The sequence below is a fragment of the Pelophylax lessonae genome, assembly GCF_965119305.1.
Source record: "Pelophylax lessonae genome assembly, chromosome: 8".
NCBI classification, from domain to species: domain Eukaryota; kingdom Metazoa; phylum Chordata; class Amphibia; order Anura; family Ranidae; genus Pelophylax; species Pelophylax lessonae.
This window is the reverse complement of record NC_138775.1, coordinates 9,139,270-9,159,214: the sequence shown is the minus strand read 5'-3', so window position 1 is coordinate 9,159,214 and position 19,945 is coordinate 9,139,270. Positions and strand designations below refer to the sequence as shown.

Below are 19,945 nucleotides of genomic sequence, written 5' to 3'. Positions count from 1 at the left end.
ACCGGCAGACATAATACCATCAGATCCATCAGAGAGACGGCAAAGGACAATCCGTCTCTCCGATGGATCTAAAAATAGATTGTGCTCTGATCTTGCCGGTGCGGAGGAGATGTTGAAGTCGCACACTTTTCACCTGTGATTGGTCGGATTTCTGTGTGCGGAGCATTGCTGGGCTCTCAGTGCAGACTCCGCACGGGCCGGTGTCTCCTCTGACCCGCCATTGGATGGTTTGTGATCAGCTGACAAGAGGGCAGGGTGAGACGAGTGACACCCGAGGGAAACCGACCTCTTCTTCCTCTTCCCGCTTTTGGAAAATCAGATACAATAAATATAGAATTTTGGAATTAATTCTTTATTTCTATTATGTGTTACAATGTGTCTGGAGTTTGGGGGTCAGATTATGATGTGCTCCATGTTCTGGGTATTAGCTGGGGGAAGAGGGGGGGGGGGGGGTTCCTCTGGATAGACCATGCGCCTGTAGCGCAGCACCCATGCATCTTGTCTGACATGACTCCATATTGTCTTTCTGCAGCTCTACCGAGAGAAGAGGAACCTATTTGAGGTGAAGGAGAACATTCCTCGAAGACTGGTGGAAAAAGTGGCCGGTGATATCGAGACCCTCCTCGCCAAGAAAGTGCGAGCGCTGAAGGTAACCGACTGCATCCTAATTCTATTATATGTTCATCATTATGAGGGTTTTCCACCATCCCTGTGCTGAGTTCCCGGGTCTGTACACCCGCTGTGCCCATTATGAGGGGTTCCCACCATCCCTGTGCTGAGTTCCCGGGTCTGTACACCCGCTGTGCCCATTATGAGGGGTTCCCACCATCCCTGTGCTGAGTTCCCGGGTCTGTACACCTGCTGTGCCCATTATGAGGGTTTCCACCATCCCTGTGCTGAGTTCCCGGGTCTGTACACCTGCTGTGCCCATTATGAGGGGTTTCCACCATCCCTGTGCTGAGTTCCTGGGTCTGTACAGCTGCTGTGCCCATTATGAGGGGTTCCCACCATCCATGTGCTGAGTTCCCGGGTCTGTACCCCCTCTGTGCCCATTATGAGGGGTTCCCACCATCCCTGTGCTGAGTTCCCGGGTCTGTACAGCTGCTGTGCCCATTATGAGGGGTTCCCACCATCCCTGTGCTGATTTCCTGGGTTTGTACACCTGCTATGCCCATTATGAGGGGTTCCCACCATCCCTGTGCTGAGTTCCTGGGTCTGTACCCCTGCTGTGCCCATTATGAGGAGTTCCCACCATCCCTGTGCTGAGTTCCTGGGTCTGTACCCCTGCTGTGCCCATTATGAGGGGTTCCCACCATCCCTGTGCTGAGTTCCCGGGTCTGTACACCTGCTGTGCCCATTATGAGGGGTTAATTTTGTTTATTGAAAAATCTTACAAACAACAACTTATATATAATAAAACCATAATAAATAAACTAATAAATAACATATTTACAAAATAATTAAATATAACTATACAAAACCAAAAACCAAACAAGAACATAATAAATAAACCAAATTGCGCACAGCATAAACCCTACGAGAGAGCCAGACTAAGGAACATCACCGTCACCATGCATGTAGCCTTTTATCAAAAATATATTTTATCTGAAAATCTAGGGGAGTGAAGCAAGGACAGAAAGAAAAGCCGCACACCCCGAGATCAACAGGCAGCAGCTACAGAGTCCTGATATTCCTCCACGCCTTTATCCAGGCCTCCTGCCGCCACCTGTCTTTCTCAAGACCCCGAATCTTCCCAACCTCACCCAGAATGTTCTGCACCACCACCTCAACAGGGAGGATTTTACTCCGTAAGGATACCTGGCACCGTGCACTCCACGTGAAATAACGGACTACTACACTAACTAAAAAAAGTGTTTCCAAATCATAATCCCGGCGAGTCTGGAATGCCCCATACACCCACTCTGCATAACTCATATGGGGGAGGAAGGGTACACTCAGAGCCCTCCCTACCCTCTTGTACACCTCTATATTAAAAGGGCACTGAAGCAAAAAATGATCCATGGACTCCACCGCACCTCCACACTCTACTCTCGGGCAGCCACGATCACTCACAGAGAGAAACTTCAGGTTGCCCTTCACATATAGTTTTCCATGGAAAGCGAGCCAAGCCTGATCCCTAAACTTCATTGGGATTCTCTCCAAATTAATCAAACGCAAACCCTCCCCCAAAACTAGGCTTGGGCAATCCCTTAAGGCCAGTGGTTCGCAAAAAACAGAGCTCATGATCCGCTTCTCAAGAAGTTTCCTTGGAAGAGATCTGATCTCCCCTGCCGTTACTTGCCACTGCCGAAGTATTTTCAAACACGGGGCAACATAAGTCGGGAGCTTATCATGCTTGACCCTCAGGCTTTTCACTGGCCCACCATTTTCCCAGTTTCGCAGAAAGGGCCTAAACCAGGACTGGAAAATACCAACCCACCCAGGCGGTCTCTCTGCCAACATGTTACCAAGGTTGTACTTTACAAACATCAGAGAGAAAAAGACTACAGGGTTGATCATTCCTAGACCACCCTCCCGCCTAGGAAGATAAGTCACACTCCTTTTGACAAGGTTTATTCTGTTTCCCCATAACAGCTGGAAGAAACAACTATAGATCCTGGTATAGAGAGACACTGGCAAAATGCAGACAAAACTGACATACAGAAAAATTGGAATCAGGTAACCTTTGATCAGATCAACCTTTTCCCTTAAGGAAAACCGCCAACTTTTCCAGCTCGCCACCTTGGCATTGGCATTCTCCAGCCTGCTCACCCAATTTGCATGACCATAGTCACCTGGGCCAAATTCAATGCCTAGAACTCTAATTTTTTGTTGGGGCTCCGGGAAGTCATCCGGGAGAACAAAGCTCTCACCTTCCACGCCCATCCAGAAAGCTTCACACTTGTCCTGGTTGACCTTTGAACCTGATGCTTCTGCATACTGCCTTGTCACTGAGACCACCTCCTGCGCTTCCCCAGTCCCAGAGACAAAAACAGAAACGTCATCAGCATAAGCCACAACCTTCAAAGGAGGCTCACCAGCGATGCCCAAAGGTACCCCACACAATGGTCCACTCTCTAGCCTTCTAATGAAGGGGTCGATTGCAAACGCATATAGCAGAGGACTCAAAGGACACCCCTGACGCACACCTGAGCCAACCACAAAGGGCTGCCCAACCCAACCATTAACCAGAGGAAAGCTTTCAGCCCCTTTGTACAAAATCTTGAGCCAATCAATGAAACCCCCCTCCAGGCCATACTTGCCAAGAAGGAGCCATAGGTACTCATGATTAACCCTATCAAAGGCCTTAGCCTGATCCAATGTCAGCAGATATTTACCCCAACCAGCAGCCCTACAACGCTCCAAGGCCTCCCGGACAGCTAACACAGCTGAGAAAGTGCTTCTACCCTGGATTGCGCAGTGCTGGTGATGGGATAACAAATCGCCTGCCACTGATGATAATCGCCAGAAAAAAAATCTTTGCCAGTATCTTTCTATCGACATTAAGAAGGCTAATGGGGCGCCAATTCTCAATCATCGAAGGATCTTTGCCCTTTGACAGAAGAACCACTGCAGATTGCCTCATGGAAGGAGGGAGAGAACCCTCATGCAAACAGCCATTAAAAACCTCCGCAAGGTGTGAAGCCAGGATCTTCTTAAAACATTTATAAAATTCGGCTGTCAAACCATCTGGCCCTGGCGTTTTCCTGATGGCTAGTTTATCAATAGCCTGGATCACCTCATCTGCAGTGATTTCATCTGTCAAATTCATCAAAGGAACAATATTTTCCAGACCTGGCGTAGAGTCCAAAAAACTCAACATCCCTGTCCGATCAAGGTTCTTTCCTCCCAGGAGATCAGCATAGTATGACCTGACGACCTCCAGGATCCCTGACCTAGACTTCGTCAGAGAGCCCGTACTGTCCTTCAGGCCATTGACCGTCTTAACTGCTACGCTCTGTTTACAATTCTGGTAAGGGTCAGGCGAATGGTATTTCCCATAGTCCCTTTCCTGAACCAAAGAGGCGTGCCGGTCATATTGATGGGTCCTCAGGAGGAGCTTCACCTCAGAGATCGCCCCAGAATCTCCTCCATTCGATACAAGGCGGTCAAGTTTCCTCCGCAAACGCTGGTAGGTGATATACTTATCTTGCTGTCTCTTTCTCCCTATGGCCTTGAAAAGCCTAACAGTCCGCTGTTTTATAAGCTCCCACCATTCTGACTTACTGTTGCAAAAGTCTAGGATAGTTACCTGTGCCTGAAAAAATTCCTCAAAGGATTGTCTTACTTCCTCGTCATCCAGGAGGGCCGAATTCAATCTCCAGATACCCCTCCCCCTAGGTGGCACGCCTGAGGCATTCAGAGTCAAATATAGAATACAGTGATCAGAAAACTCCACTGCCCGACACACAGGTGCCGAAAAAGCAGAGTCCTCCTTTAAAAAAAACCTATCTATCCTACTCTGACTATTACCTCGCTGAAAAGTGAACCCCGTGCTGTCTGGGCAGCGCTTAATGTGCACATCTACCAGACCTGCTTCCCTAACCATTGCATTCAGGAAAAGGCTGTCATAGCCCAGCTTATCTCTGAAACCTCTCCTGTCTTTAGGCCTAGTAATGGTGTTGAAGTCACCTCCAAAGATAACCTGCTGAGCCGTAAAAAGAAAAGGCTTAATCTTTGTAAAGAGGCATTTCCTGTCCCATTTTGTCTGGGGACCATAGATGTTAATCAGGCGCAGGTCCTGCCCCCTCACAGAGACATCCAAAATCATGCATCTCCCAATCTCTACCTCAATTACCCGTCGGCATGTTACCATACCAGAAAAAAGGACCGCAACCCCGCTGTAAGGCTCGGCCGCAAGAGACCAAAAGGAGGGACCACGCTTCCACTCCTTCTTTGCCAGATGTATATCAGCCAGATTACTGAGATGGGTCTCTTGCAAAAACAAAATGTCAGCATCAAACTCGCTGAGCAAAAATAAGGCCATATGACGAGCACTCACTGATTTTAAGCTGGCAACATTAATGGTTGCCACTTTTAACGGAGTGGGAACTGCCATTAGGATAATTGAGGCAGCCGTTTCTTAGCCTGACTACTCTCTCTCCCTGGAGAACCAGTGCGCTTCAATGCACCCTGGGACTCATCATCCATAGAAGACGCCGTACTCAACGAGTCCCATTCATCGTCATCATCTGACAGGACCCCAAACTTATTTTTCAAGGGCAAAACCTTAGGACTTTGGGCAACTGAACACCTTTTTTTTTTTCTTTTGCCCTTCTTCCTTTTCTCCTCCAACCATTCCACATCATCCTTGGACAAACTGCAAATTACAGTCTCCCCACTCTTAGCCTCCCCTTCACCCCCACTCTCCCTTACCTTATCTGCCACCAGGCCAGCCTCTTCACCATTTTCCCCACTCCTCTGCATCCCCTGGTCCCCAATAGAAGCCCTGAAATGTCGAGGGGGTGGGACTGGCACTGCACTTGATGCCCCTGCATCAGCACCTCTTGCGGCCTCTGCAATTTTGGAGGACATAGACACAGAAGGATTGGACACATTCTCGGTAACTGATACATGCAAACGCACAGACTGGGGCACCACAGATTTGGAAGACACTGACACACTGGGAATTGGCACAGACTGGGAAATCACAGACTGGGAAGACACAGGCACACTAGGCAAACGCACAGACTGGGAAGACACAGGCACACTAGGCAAACGCACAGACTGGGAAGACACATGCACACTGGGCATTGGCACAGACTCAGAGGGAATCGCAGGCACCCTAGCTGCTGAGCTCTGAGCATCCTCCATGTCCAGGCGGAAGAACTCTCTCATGAGCTCAGGCTGGTTATGCATTGCCTCGGGACACTGGCTATAAGGATGCCCAACCGAATTGCACAAGTTGCACCTTATAATGTTGCAATCCTTTGCCAAATGCCCTAAATCCTGACACAGAGAGCATTTCATCACTGGACAGGAGGATGCAAAGTGCCCTTTATCCCCACATTTATTACACAGTTTTGGCTGGCCTGGATAAAAGATGGTCAGCCTGTCCCTTCCCAGGAAAGCTGAGGATGGCAGATGCTGGATGACATTATCAATAACCCTCAGTTTTAGCTGCACAGACCATCCCCCCGTCCATATTCCTCGGTCATCCATAATTTTGTGTAAGGGGCTCAGGATGTCTCCATATCTCCTCAGCCATACAGATAAATCCCCTTGTGGTATGGACTCATTGCGCACAAGAATCGTCACCATTTTAATAAGTGGCTGACGTGACACAACTTTGGGGATGAGCCCTCTCCAGTCCGGCAGGCTCCTACACACATGCTCATATTTCTCCCAAAATATGTCCAAAGACTCCGGACGGATAAAGGACAAATCATACTCATAGGAGCCGGTCGGACTGATCAGGGCGAAGATATCTTCGGGTCTAAACCCCATCTGCAGAATCTTATCAACCACAGCTCTCCTATATGGGGGAATACCTTCGCCTTCCCATCTGAGCTGAACCACATTCCTCCTTTTAAATAGTGAGGAAGATAAACCATTTCCATGCTCCCCCCTACCAGATCCTGTAGCAGCACCAGCATAGGTTTTCCTCCCAGACATACCACCAGTAATTACAGCATTGTCCTTAGACACAACCACACCTGCTGACAAGGAGCCTGAATCAACCCTTGCAGTCTTTGGAGCAGCAGAGACAAGACCCACCCCCTCCCCCTGCTCTAAGCACTCAGCTGCTTTCCTGGGTTCAATCACAGTTTTTTTTTACTGCAGAATCCCCAACAGTTGTAGCACTACTGCTCCCAGCATCTCCTGCACCATTTTCAGGAACAACAGCTTTATCTGGGTCAGGAAAAGCCTTTGCAATGTCCGTGGTGCTCCTCTCTGCAGACACTTCAACCAAAAGCTCAAAGTTATTTTCAGTTTTCCCACCAATCGCATTTAAAGTTTTTTTAGCAGGTGCATCAGGTTGCACTGCATGCTGCACATTGTCTATGGGTGTGGGCTGACAGCCCATAGCACTACAACCCTCAGCAAGCACATTGTCATTAAAGTTCACATCACCACCTTGCACACACACTGTACCTGCTTGCTGTGTTGTTACCTCTGCAGTGTCATGGCTGATGGTGGGATCAAACTTCCTCCTGGTTGTTGCAGGCTTCATGGTGAATGTTCCTCTCTCCACAGGTCTCTCTTTCATAGGGCGAGGAACGGTATCCATATCCTCATCTGAGGAATCCGCAGAAAAATGTAACTTTCTTCCATCCAGAGGGGTTTCCAGCTCAGCGATGAACTCCAACATGCCAGTACCCCCCTCAACCTCCTGCTCAGATGTTCCACATTGCTGCTGCAGAGGGAGGGAGACAGAGGCCTCCGCCATTGGGGGCTCAGCAGATGTCTGAGGTGTTGAAGAGCTGGGCTCATCCTCCGGGCCCACTTTCTCACTCTCTGCTGACTCTGTCGGTACCTGCATCTCTTCACTGGCTGGGTCACTCTCCATGCTGGAAACGGCTCCTCTCCTCATACGGCTGAAACGTTCCTCATTCCTGTATTTTTCCTTAAAAGCTCCGCTACTTTCCTTCAGAGAGCTCACCAACTCTTTCTGCTTCCTCAAAGCTTGCTCCAAGTCCTTTAATTCAGGCCTCAGAGCCGGTCTCTTCTTACTGTACAGTTTGGCACAATACAACTTTTTCTTTTTAAATTCAGTTTTTAAAGCTGCCAATTTCTCCTCCTCTTTCTCAATCCTTGTCAGCTTGTCCACAATCCTCCGTCTAAAGGTAGATAGGGATTCACCCCTCCTTGGGCCGAGCTCCATGTCTTCCATAGGCTGAGGCCTAGTCTCAGGCCTATCCAGGGGGCCCCCGCCGGGGTCCTCCCCAGGATCCAGCATCCCTCCTGGGGCAGAGAAACAACTCTAGCCCCTGGCTTCTGGAAGCACACGAGCTAAGGAATCAGCAACCTCACACCTCGCTGTCAGGGAGTGGAATGGCAGTTTCCCACCATCCCTGTGCTGAGTTCCTGGGTCTGTACACCTGCTGTGCCCATTATGAGGGGTTCCCACCATCCCTGTGCTGAGTTCCCGGGTCTGTATACCTGCTGTGCCCATTATGAGGGGTTCCCACCATCCCTGCCCCGGATTTATATTTCATGTTATATTATAGAAAATGCAAAAAGAGGATCTGGGAGACCTCAAAGTGGGTGATAATTCAGGAAACTCCCAAATGGACAGGAGCAGAGTCAGGAGATCTCGCTGATGGAGACTAATGATGGGTAGGGTAGGGGTGGGGTGTGAGGGGGGGGGGGGGATGAGGGTTTGGTGACGATGGTTAGACAATAAAATGAGCGATATTTTTGTGCTAACCATTTGTCGGAATCGGCTGATTGTTTCGGCTTCCAATAACCGGAAAAAGTTCTCTGAGGGACATTCAGCTTGAAGGTCAAATCACTGCATGGAATGGCTTTGTTCATAAATAAACCCACATCACTCATACACTATATTACCAAAAGTATTGGGACGCCTCTCTATATACACTATATTACCAAAAGTATTGGGACGCCGGCCTTTACACACACATGAACTTTAATGACCCCCCAGTCTTAGTCAGTGGGGTCCAATATTGAGTTGGCCCACCCTTTGCAGCTATAACAGCTTCAACTCTTCTGGGAAGGCTGTCCACAAGGTTTAGGAGTGTGTCTATGGGGATGTTTCACCATTCTTCCAGAAGCGCATTTGTGAGGTCAGGCTTGGCTTGCAGTCTGTAATTCATCCCAAAGGTGTTCTATTGGGTTGAGGTCAGGACTCTGTGCAGGTCAGCCAAGTTCCTCCACCCCAAACTCATCCATGTCTTTATGGACCTTGCTTTGTGCACTGGTCCAAATCATTTGGTGGAGGGGGGATTATGGTGTGGGGTTGTTTTTCAGGGGTTGGGTTTGGCCCCTTAGTTCCAGTGAAGGGAACTCTTAAGGCGTCAGCATACCAAGACATTTTGGACAATTTCACCCTCCCAACTTTGTGGGAGGAGTTTGGGGACGGCCCCTTCCTGTTCCAACATGACTGCACACCAGTGCACAAAGCAAGGTCCATAAAGACATGGATGAGCGAGTCTGGGGAGGAGGAACTTGGCTGGCCTGCACCCTGACCTCAACCCGATAGAACACCTTTGGGATGATCTATGGGGTTATGTGAAGGGGTGCAGAGAATATTACTGTAGGGGGGTCAGGAGTTATGTGAAGGGGGGCAGAGGTTACTACTGTGGGTCGGGAAGGGGAGTGATGTGAAGGGGGGCAGAGGTTACTACTGTGGGGGGAGTGATGTTAAGGGGCAGTGGATAATACTGTGGGAGGGGGGATTGATGTGAAGGGGAGCAGAGTATACTACTGTGGGGGGGAGGGGGAGAGATGTGAAGGGGGGCAGAAGAAACTACTGTGGGGGGGGGGGACGGAGTTATGTGAAGAGGGGCAGAGTATACTACTGTGTGGGGGAGTGATGTGAAGGGAAACAGAGGATACTACTGTGGGTGGGGAGGGGGAGTGATGTAACTGGGGGCAGGGGACACTACTGTTGGGGGGGGGGGTAGAGGGAGTGATGTGAGGAGGGGCAGAGGATACTACTGTGGGGGGGGGATTGATGTGAAGGGGGGCAGAGGATACTACTATGGGGGGGGGGATTGATGTGAAGGGGGGCAGAGGATACTACTGTGGGGGGGGGGGATTGATGTGAAGGGGGGCAGAGGATACTACTGTGGGGGGGGGGGATTGATGTGAAGGGGGGCAGAGGATACTACTGTGGGGGGGTGGTGATGTTAAGGGGGCAGAGGATAATACTTTGGGGGGGATTGATGTGAAGGGGGGGGCAGAGGATACATCAGTGATACTCTGTGTTCTTCATGCTGTCATTCTATTGGGGGCTTGAAAGTTTATTTAATTTATTTTTTTTATTAGGGGGCGCTTTAACACCCCTCCCCCCTCCCCCCAGGGGATCTTTTGATTTCCTCCGTGTTATCCAGGTAGATCTCACCCATGAAAAGGTTGCTCACCCCTCTTCTAGTGTATGTGAAGGGGAATCGGGGGTCCCTCTGTAGAAATAGAACTTTTCCGGCCCTTTAATGGAAGGTAGGTCGGTGTAATCCCAAGCGGCGGTGCGATGGTTCCGCCAGGAAAACGATTGATAAGAAGATGTCGGGGGTTTTTGTTTGTTGCGGTGTGAATTGATTGTCGGCTGATCGGAGACGTATTTAATTATCAGCGTTATTGAGGAGCAGGAAATAAGAAGCGGCGATAAGCCGGGAAGATTCGGCCGCGGAGAGGATCTATCTCTTCTATCTCTGCCGGCGCCGGCAATCAAATTGTATCAACATACAGACGCATTGTTTGTTAATTCCTCGAAGCACTTAAAGGGGAATTAATCTGCTTCCCCTCTGCAGCGAGGAGGAACTCAAAATAACTTTTCTCATCAGCGCGCGATCCTTGTATCCGACGTTTAGAGAATCGCCGCTGAGAACTGACGCAATCGCGTTCTCCAGGCCGCCGTAAATCACACCAAGGCCTCATTCACACAGGACGTTTTCTCTCCCCCCCCCCCCCCCCGACGCTTTTACCGAACGCTGGTTTAGGCACGTTTATAACGCCGCTTTCTCCTCCCCTGGGGAAAACGCGTTTAGGCGCGCCAATCATCTAGGCATTTATTTATTCATTCCATTGGCCAGAGTATTTTTTATTTTTTTTTCTGCCCATTGGAATGAATGAACGCTCAAGCGCTAAATGCGACTAGCGCTGTAGGCACATTAGACATTTTTTTTTGGCGGCAAAACGCTCTTTCCTGATGCCTACGTGTGCGAGGACACATAACGGGGCGTTAATCAAATAAAACGCCCTAATGGTCCCATTTACATTAGGCGATTTGGAATCGCGGCAGAATCGGCGCAATTCCAAACTGCAGTAAAACATGCAATGCGCGTTTTGGGTGCTGTCATTCTTAATGGCTCCCCAAAACGGCGTGCGATTCTGCCCATAATTGTCTCATGATGAAATTGCGGCAAATGGAGAGTTTAAATTTCACGCTAAGCTTGAAGCCCAAAAAGGAGCAGGAGCTTGGGTTTGGGTGACAAAAGCGCAAAGAGGAGCCTATTGAGGTGAGTGCGTGACACGCGGAAACGCTTGTAAATCGTACTTTCAGAATTGCAAGCGGGAACGCTCATCCCCACCACATGATATCTGATTGGGGCCTGAGGCTCCATTCACATTAGCGCGTCCCCAAAGTCTCATGGTTCCCAGTGCCTGATTTTTATCCGACTTTACATTCTGTGGATCAAAGTCGCATCAAAGGTCCCACCAAAGTAGGGCAGGCATCTTTTCAAAGTCACTGCGACTTAAAGTCACACCGATTATGAACAGGTGCCATTGAAAAGAATGGGGTGCGACTCGTCATGTGGCTTTGATGTCCAAAGTCGCACGACAAATCGCACAAGTGTGAATAGAGCCGGGGTTTCTGATACAATGATTAGACACCAAAGGGACCTTCAAAGCTGAATTGCAGGTTTGGCAATTTTTTCATAACATTACATTGTTGCAGCTTGGACTAATGCAAGTATGTGTATGTAATACTTGTGGGATCCCTCTAGAAGCTAAAAATCACTGTATAGGCACCTCTACTACACCACTACTACACCGCTATTACACCTCTACTACACCACTATTACACCTCTACTACACCACAATTACACCGCTACTGCACCACTATTACACCTCTACTACACCACTATTACACCACTACTATACCTCTACTACACCTCTACTGCATCTCTACTACTCCACTACTATACCTCTACTACACCACTAATCCACTTCTACTACTCCACTACTACACCTCTACTACTCCACTATTACACCTCTACTACACCACTATTACACCTCTATTACACCTCTACTACACCTCTACTATACCACTACTACATCTCTATTACATCTCTACTACACCTCTACTACTCCACTACTATACCACTACTACACCTCTATTACACCACTATTGCACCACTACTACATCACTACTACACCTCTACTACACCTCTACTACTCCACTACTATACCTCTACTACACCTCTACTGCATCTCTACTATACCTCTATTACACCTCTACTACACCTCTACTACACCTCTTCTACTCCACTACTACACCTCTACTACTCCACTACTACACCACTACTACACCTCTACTGCATCTCTGCTACTCCACTACTACACCACTACTGCACCTCTAATGCATCTCTGCTACTCCACTACTATACCTCTACTACACCACCACTACACCTCTACTATATCACTACTGCACCTCTACTTCTCCACTACTACACCACTACTACGCCTCTACTATTCCACTACTACACCTCTGCTACACCACTTCTACATCACTACTACACTTCTACCGCGTCTCTGCTACTGCACTACACCACTTCTACACAACTACTACACCTCTACTACATCAAAACTGCACCTCTGCTACTCCACTATTACACCTCTACTGCAGCTCTTCTATTCCACTACTATACCTCTACTACACCACTACTACTACACCTCTGCTACTCCTCTTCTACTCCACTACTACACCTCTACTACACCACTACTATACCTCTACTACACCACTACTATACCTCTACTACACCACTACTACTACACCTCTGCTACTCCTCTTCTACTCCACTACTACACCTCTACTACACCACTACTATACCTCTACTACACCACTACTATACCTCTACTACACCACTACTACTACACCTCTACTACATCACTACTGCATCTCTGCTACTCCACTACTACATCACTACTACATCCTTACAGCACCTCTGCAACTCCACTTCTACACCTCTACTACTCTACTTCTACATCACTACTACATCTCTACTAAAGATCTACTACATTACTACTGCACTTCTGCAACTCCACTATTACACCCCTACTGCACCTCTACTACTCCACTACTACTACACCACTACTGCACTTCTACTACTACTCTACTACACCACTACTGCACCACTATTACTACATCAATCCTACACCTCTACTACACCTCTTCTACACCACTTCTCCCCTGCTACACCTCTACTCCATTGATCTCTGCTAGCTTCTTCCTTGTAATTGTAATAAAAGTGATAAAAGAAATGTAAGGGACCGTGTAAGAAGAAAAGAAATTAAATAAAACAAAGAAAAAAATAAAAATAAAGGGAAAGCGCAAAAATAAAAAATAAAATTCAATGGGGAAAAAATAAATAAATAAAGCGCCCCCATCCCTCCGTGTTCCCATGCAGAAATGAATGCATACGTAAGTCACGCAAACATATGTAAACGGTGTTCGCAGCACACATGTGAGGTATCGCTGCAAACATTAGAGTGAGATCAATCATTCTAGCCCTAGGAATCTTCTGTAACTCTAAACCAGTAACCTGTAAAAAAAATGTAAAATGTCGCATTACCCAGTCCATACCAGTATAGATCCTAACACATTACCCAGTCCATACCAGTATAGATCCTAACACATTACCCAGTCCATACCAGTATAGTTCCTAACACATTACCCAGTCCATACCAGTATAGATCCTAACACATTACCCAGTCCATACCAGTATAGTTCCTAACACATTACCCAGTCCATACCAGTATAGATCCTAACACATTACCCAGTCCATACCAGTATAGATCCTAACACATTACCCAATCAATACCAGTAAAGATCCCAACACATCACCCAGTCCATACCAGTATAGATCCTAACACATCACCCAGTCCATACCAGTATAGATCCTAACCCATTACCCAGTCCATACCAGTATAGATCCTAACACATTACCCAGTCCATACCAGTATAGATCCTAACACATTACCCAGTCCATACCAGTATAGATCCTAAACACATTACCCAGTCCATACCAGTATAGATCCTAACACATTACCCAGTCCATACCAGTATAGATCCTAACACATTACCCAGTCCATACCAGTATAGATCCTAACACATTACCCAGTCCATACCAGTATAGATCCTAACACATTACCCAGTCCATACCAGTATAGATCCTAACACATTACCCAGTCCATACCAGTATAGTTCCTAACACATTTCCCAGTCCATACCAGTATAGATCCTAACACATTACCCAGTCCATACCAGTATAGTTCCTAACACATTACCCAGTCCATACCAGTATAGATCCTAACACATTACCCAATCAATACCAGTAAAGATCCCAACACATCACCCAGTCCATACCAGTATAGATCCTAACACATCACCCAGTCCATACCAGTATAGATCCTAACACATTACCCAGTCCATACCAGTATAGATCCTAAACACATTACCCAGTCCATACCAGTATAGACCCTAACACATTACCCAGTCCATACCAGTATAGATCCTAACACATTACCCAGTCCATACCAGTATAGATCCTAACACATTACCCAGTCCATACCAGTATAGATCCTAACACATTACCCAGTCCATACCAGTATAGATCCTAACACATTACCCAGTCCATACCAGTATAGATCCTAACACATTACCCAGTCCATACCAGTATAGATATCCAGAGATTTTTCCCTATTGAGATCTGATGTGTTTTCCGTGTTCCTTTCATTTTTTTGAGCAGAGTATACAGGTATTATCAAAAAAAAGGCGTGAGAGAGATCTAAAAATAAGTGTGTGGCCAGGGATCGGATCACAGGACTGGCCGGGCAGAATTCACAATGCTTTGGCAGTAGAATCGGATCGCACGGATTGTATTTCAGGTTTTGCCGTTCGCCCCGGAGCCTCCGCTGTGCGCAGAATACGGCCGGAGCCGCTCGACGCGTCTGCTGGCGGCGGATCCAGCAGATGCATGGAGGATGTTTTTATATCGCGGTCCCCGGGGGTGATGTACGGTGACACGCAGTGATAATGTCCTCCATGGGGGTCACAGGACGCACTTCTGTCCCTCGTTAGTCCGTCCGGCCTGACAGTCTGTCATCTCAATCAGTTCAGCCCGGCAGGTTTAATTGGATTAAAAATACAGCAGTAAAACAGATGAGCTAATGAGCGGCGGGGGGGACCCGGGGGGTGTCGGTGACATGCGGGACGCGTCCTTGGAATTCCTCCAGCGGAACGCGTCGCATTGTTTGTCATACATAGGATGTACAGTATCTCACAAAAGTAAGTACACCCCTCACATTTGTGTAAATATTTTATTCTATCTTTTCATGTGACAACACTGAAGAAATGACACTTTGCTACAATGTAAAGTAGTGAGTGCACAGCTTGTATAACAGTGTAAATTTGCTGTCCCATCAAAATAACTAAACACACAGCCATTAATGTCTAAACCGCTGGCAACAAAAGTGAGTACACCCCTAAGTGACAATGTCCAAATTGGGCCCAATTAGCCATTTTCCCTCCCCGGTGTCATGTGACTCGTTAGTGTTACAAGGTCTCAGGTGTGAATGGGGAGCAGGTGTGTTAAATTTGGTGTTATCGCTCTCACTCTCTCATACTGGTCACTGGAAGTTCAACATGGCACCTCATGGCAAAGAACTTTGCCATGGTCTGAAAAAAGAATTGTTGTACATAAAGATGGCCCTAGGCTATAAGAAGATTGCCAAGACCCTGAAACTGAGCTGCAGCACAGTGGCCAAGACCATACAGCGGTTTAACAGGACAGGTTCCACTCAGAACAGGCCTCGCCATGGGCGACCAAAGGGGTTGAGTGCACGTGCTCAGCGTCATATCCAGAGGTTGTCTTTGGGAAATAGACGTATGAGTGCTGCCAGCATTGCTGCAGAGGTTGAAAGGGTGGGGGAGGGGTCAGCCTGTCAGTGCTCAGACCATACGCTGCACACTGCATCAAATTGGTCTGCATGGCTGTCGTCCCAGAAGGAAGCCTCTTCTAAAGATGATGCACAAGAAAGCCTGCAAACAGTTTGCTGAAGACAAGCAGACTAAGGACATGGATTACTGAAACCATCTCCTGTGCTCTGATGAGACCAAGATAAACTTATTTGGTGTCAGATGGTGTCAGGCGTGTGTGGCGGCAACCAGGTGAGGAGTACAAAGACAAGTGTGACTTCCCTACAGTCAGGCATGGTGGTGGGAGTGTCATGGTCTGGGGCTGCATGAGTGCTGCCGGCACTGGGGAACTACAGTTCATTGAGGGAACCATGAATGCCAACATGTACTGTGACATACTGAAGCAGAGCATGATCCCCTCCCTTCAGAGACTGGGCCACAGGGCAGAATTCCAATATAATGACCCCAAACACCTCCAAGATGACCACTGCCTTGCTAAAGAAGCTGAGGGTAAAGGTGATGGACTGACCAAGCATGTCTCCAGACCTAAACCCTATTGAACATCTGTGGGGAATCCTCAAACAGAAGGTGGAGGAGCGCAAGGTCTCTAATATCCACCAGCTCTGTGATGTCATCATGGAGGAGGGGAAGAGGACTCCAGTGACAACCTGTGAAGCTCTGGTGAACTCCATGCCCAAGAGGGTTAAGGCAGTGCTGGAAAATAATGGTGACCACACAAAATATTCACACTTTGGGCCCAATTTGGACATTGTCACTTAGGGGTGTACTCACTTTTGTTGTCAGCGGTTTAGACATTAATTGCTGTGTGTTGAGTTATTTTGAGGGGACAGCAAATTTACACTGTTATACAAGCTGTACACTCACTACTTTACATTGTAGCAAAGTGTCATTTCTTCAGTGTTGTCACATGAAAAGATAGAATAAAATATTTACAAAAATGTGAGGGGTGTACTTACTTTGTGAGATACTGTGTATAAGGGGGGGTATTTTCTAGCCAAGGTTTTAGTTTTGGGTGTATGCTGGGGGGTGGGGGTGGGGGGGGGGTGGCGTGTCCCATAATTGGTGGATAATACAAGAGCCTGCACACATTGAGCAGTTATCAGTTGATGTTATTTGCCTGACAACCTAATAAATGGCTTTAAATTTGCTGCAGTGAAGCTGCACTGTGACGCCTGACCTTCCCATCATGTGCAATGCAAAGCCATGGAGAGCTTTTCTCCGGATGGACGACACCATCTTTGTTCAGGCATCATCCAGAGTCATCATCTACTTCCTGGACTGAGATAAAACAATCATGTAAATCCCGGTGCCAGTTTCTGGCCGTGCTCACAAATATCTGACACAGATCAGCCCCCTGCTGCTGCCTCTCCCCTTGTGACTTGCTACAAAGTTACAATGTACAGTCTGATCACTGTGGGAGGGGAAACTGAGGAAATACTTCCTCCTCCTTCTACAAAGATACACTGTAAAGTCTGATCACTGGGGGAGGGGGGGACTGAGAAAATGCCGCCTCCTGCCTGCAGCAGACTGATGACATCATCTCGGCCTAGGCGTAGTCACTGCCTGTAGCTGTAAAGGCTTTTTAATGATACAAGGTGGAGATTTTCTGATATTGTTGCTGTCATGTCTGAAATTCATCCATAAAGTTCTTGAAAGGTCCGCCTTGGATTCATGAGGTGAGGATGGTTTTTGGCTCGCTGTGTAATCCTTATTTTTTGGTAATGATCCCCCCAAAGATCCGACATACGCAGCAGCTGACCCCCCCTCGGAGCGCATTGCATGGCGCCCTGGGAAGACGTACCGCAGGGCCTCATTTTAGGCACCCCCCCCTCCCCCCCCCCCAGCTCCCCTCCCTCACCATCAGACACACGGCGGGCTTTTCCCTGAAGCCTCCAGTGGGTATTGCAGCGGCAGCGCTCTCCTCGGCACAAATCCTTCCCGACTCTGAAGGAACGGAGTTCAGCAAATCCCTCTCAGGTCTAATCTCCGCGCATGTTAATTAATAATGACAATGCGGCCCCTTCCCTCCCCCGCCTTGCTAATTACTGGTTAGTAGCTTTGTTTTCATTATAATTTTAATTCTTCAAATCCAGACTTGTTTTATTTATTTGCATTGTTTGCCGTCGGAGGCTGCGTGGCGGCACAAAGGCGAGGAGGAGCAGGGGAGCGGCGGGGGGGGGGGGGGGGGGTGCAGCTTATACAACGACCCGCCGCTCCAAGGAAAACTCCACAACATATGATGGCGCTTTATTAATAAAGCTGAACTGTGATAATAAATTATTCCTTTTCCTCATATTGTATCATGTCTTGTTTTTTTTAGCCTCCCCCCCCCCCCCACCCACCACCTCATCAACAACATTTTTTAAGCACCTCCATACCGGCCTATTGTGGCACCAAATGTAAAAATCAGCATTTCGTTCATTGATGGACACAGCTCCTGATTCTGCTTAACCATTGGGTTATACTGCCCCCTACAGGAGTAGGACACTAGGCAGGAAAAAGCTTGACTACGCCAGTGGGCAGTCCCAGGGGGGGTATACACCCAGGCACTCAGTTTTGTTACAAGCAGTGTCAGTGGAAAGCCAACTCTACAAAGGGGTGGGTGCTGTGTCCATCAATGAAAATTAATTTTATGGTAAGTCAAAAATCTAATTTTCTCTTCCGTTCATTGAGGGACACAGCTCCTGATCTTCTTAACCATCTGGACGTCCCAAAGCATTGTCAAACATGAGGGGTGGGAAACAGCATAAAAAAAATTCCCAAGGCTAAACTATAGCCAACCAGGTAACATGGAGCTCAACTATAAACCACTGGGGCTCACTTGAAAAAACAATACACCCTCAAAGGGGACCAGGTCCTCTAAACAGCAGCCAGCAAAACCTTGTGGCCAAAAGAAGCCTCCACAGATGCCAACACATCCACTTTATAAAAAACGGTGTAAAAGTGTGCACCTGTAATGTTCTGGTACCTTTGGTACCCTAATTTCACTTTCCTTAAGTATATGCGCCCCACCATTCCCTTTTGGTAAGGTGCGCATACACCTTTAAGACCGATGCTGTCATCATTGAGCGCCGCAGGAGCGGCTATTTCAACCGCCGGCGGTCTCACTAGCATTGTTCGTTCAACGCCGCATAACCTGCCTTGAAGCTCACATGCTTGCAAGCATACCTCGCTGTCGGAACCTCGCTGCTGATCCCTGCATCCCGCTACCGGATCACCCGCTAATACCGAACCTCTCTGCTACTACTTGCTACTAGTGATAAGTACCCCACAGGGGAATCCTCCATAACCTTCATACTAAAACTTACACTAACTAGCTCTGTATACTAAAGACTGTTACTATCATCTGCACTATCTAGATTGCTAGCTCTTGAGCCTACTAACATCTATTCTTGCACTGGGTTAGGCTCTCCTGTATGTTATCTGCTATCCTATCATCTACTACCATACATGATTGCTAACCTATCTGCATCCTACCTGTTACCATCTCATTCTCAAGAGCATTCCTCTCAAGTGTCTGTCAACTATTGTTTCTACTTAAACCTGTCTCTTCAGCCTATCACCACTATACTACTATATACATAGATCACTCCAGGAACATCTTATTGAGTGTGTATATTTGTATGCTGAATTGGAGACTATCCACAGTGTTGAGTCTTGGGAGTTGGGATTGGTATCTCAGCGTTTCTCTACATGACTACTGAGTGGAGTATTTCTGCAGCTGCAAATCCACATCTTTCAGAAAACGCAGGAGCGTTACAGCACCGATGACCAGGCCTTGCATGATGATGGAAAGCCCGGGAGGCACCAGGTGCCCTAATAAGAGTGCGCCTTGACAAGGAAAGGAGGAACCTGACCTTTGATGCAATAGGCCCGAACCACTGTCTGTCTGATCCATCTGAGAATGGATGCAAAAGAAGCGGACAACCCTTTGTAAGGTCCATCCGTGAGCACAGAGAGTCTGACTTCCTAAAAGACTCAGTAGCTGCCAGGTACACCCTAATTGCCGAACCAAATCCAAGGCATGTAAGGCAATTTCCTTCGGATGTTTAGGCCTGGGACACAGGGGAGGCCACACAATCTCTTCATTCAAATGACAGT

General features: G+C 47.8%; 1 protein-coding gene across 8 annotated transcripts in view; it reads left to right on the top strand.

Moving 5' to 3' along the window:
- Window positions 1-19,945, top strand: part of CACNA2D2 (calcium voltage-gated channel auxiliary subunit alpha2delta 2) — a 354,828-nt gene that overhangs the window by 129,281 nt on the left and 205,602 nt on the right. For all 8 annotated transcript variants that reach the window (XR_014225571.1, XM_082265447.1, XM_082265445.1 and 5 more), the window contains exon 3: window positions 533-649. Coding sequence is in view for 7 of the 8 variants with exons in the window: in XM_082265447.1 (XP_082121573.1) it covers window positions 533-649 (117 nt within the window). In the remaining variant the exon portion in view is untranslated. The remainder of the gene's footprint in view (window positions 1-532; window positions 650-19,945) is intronic.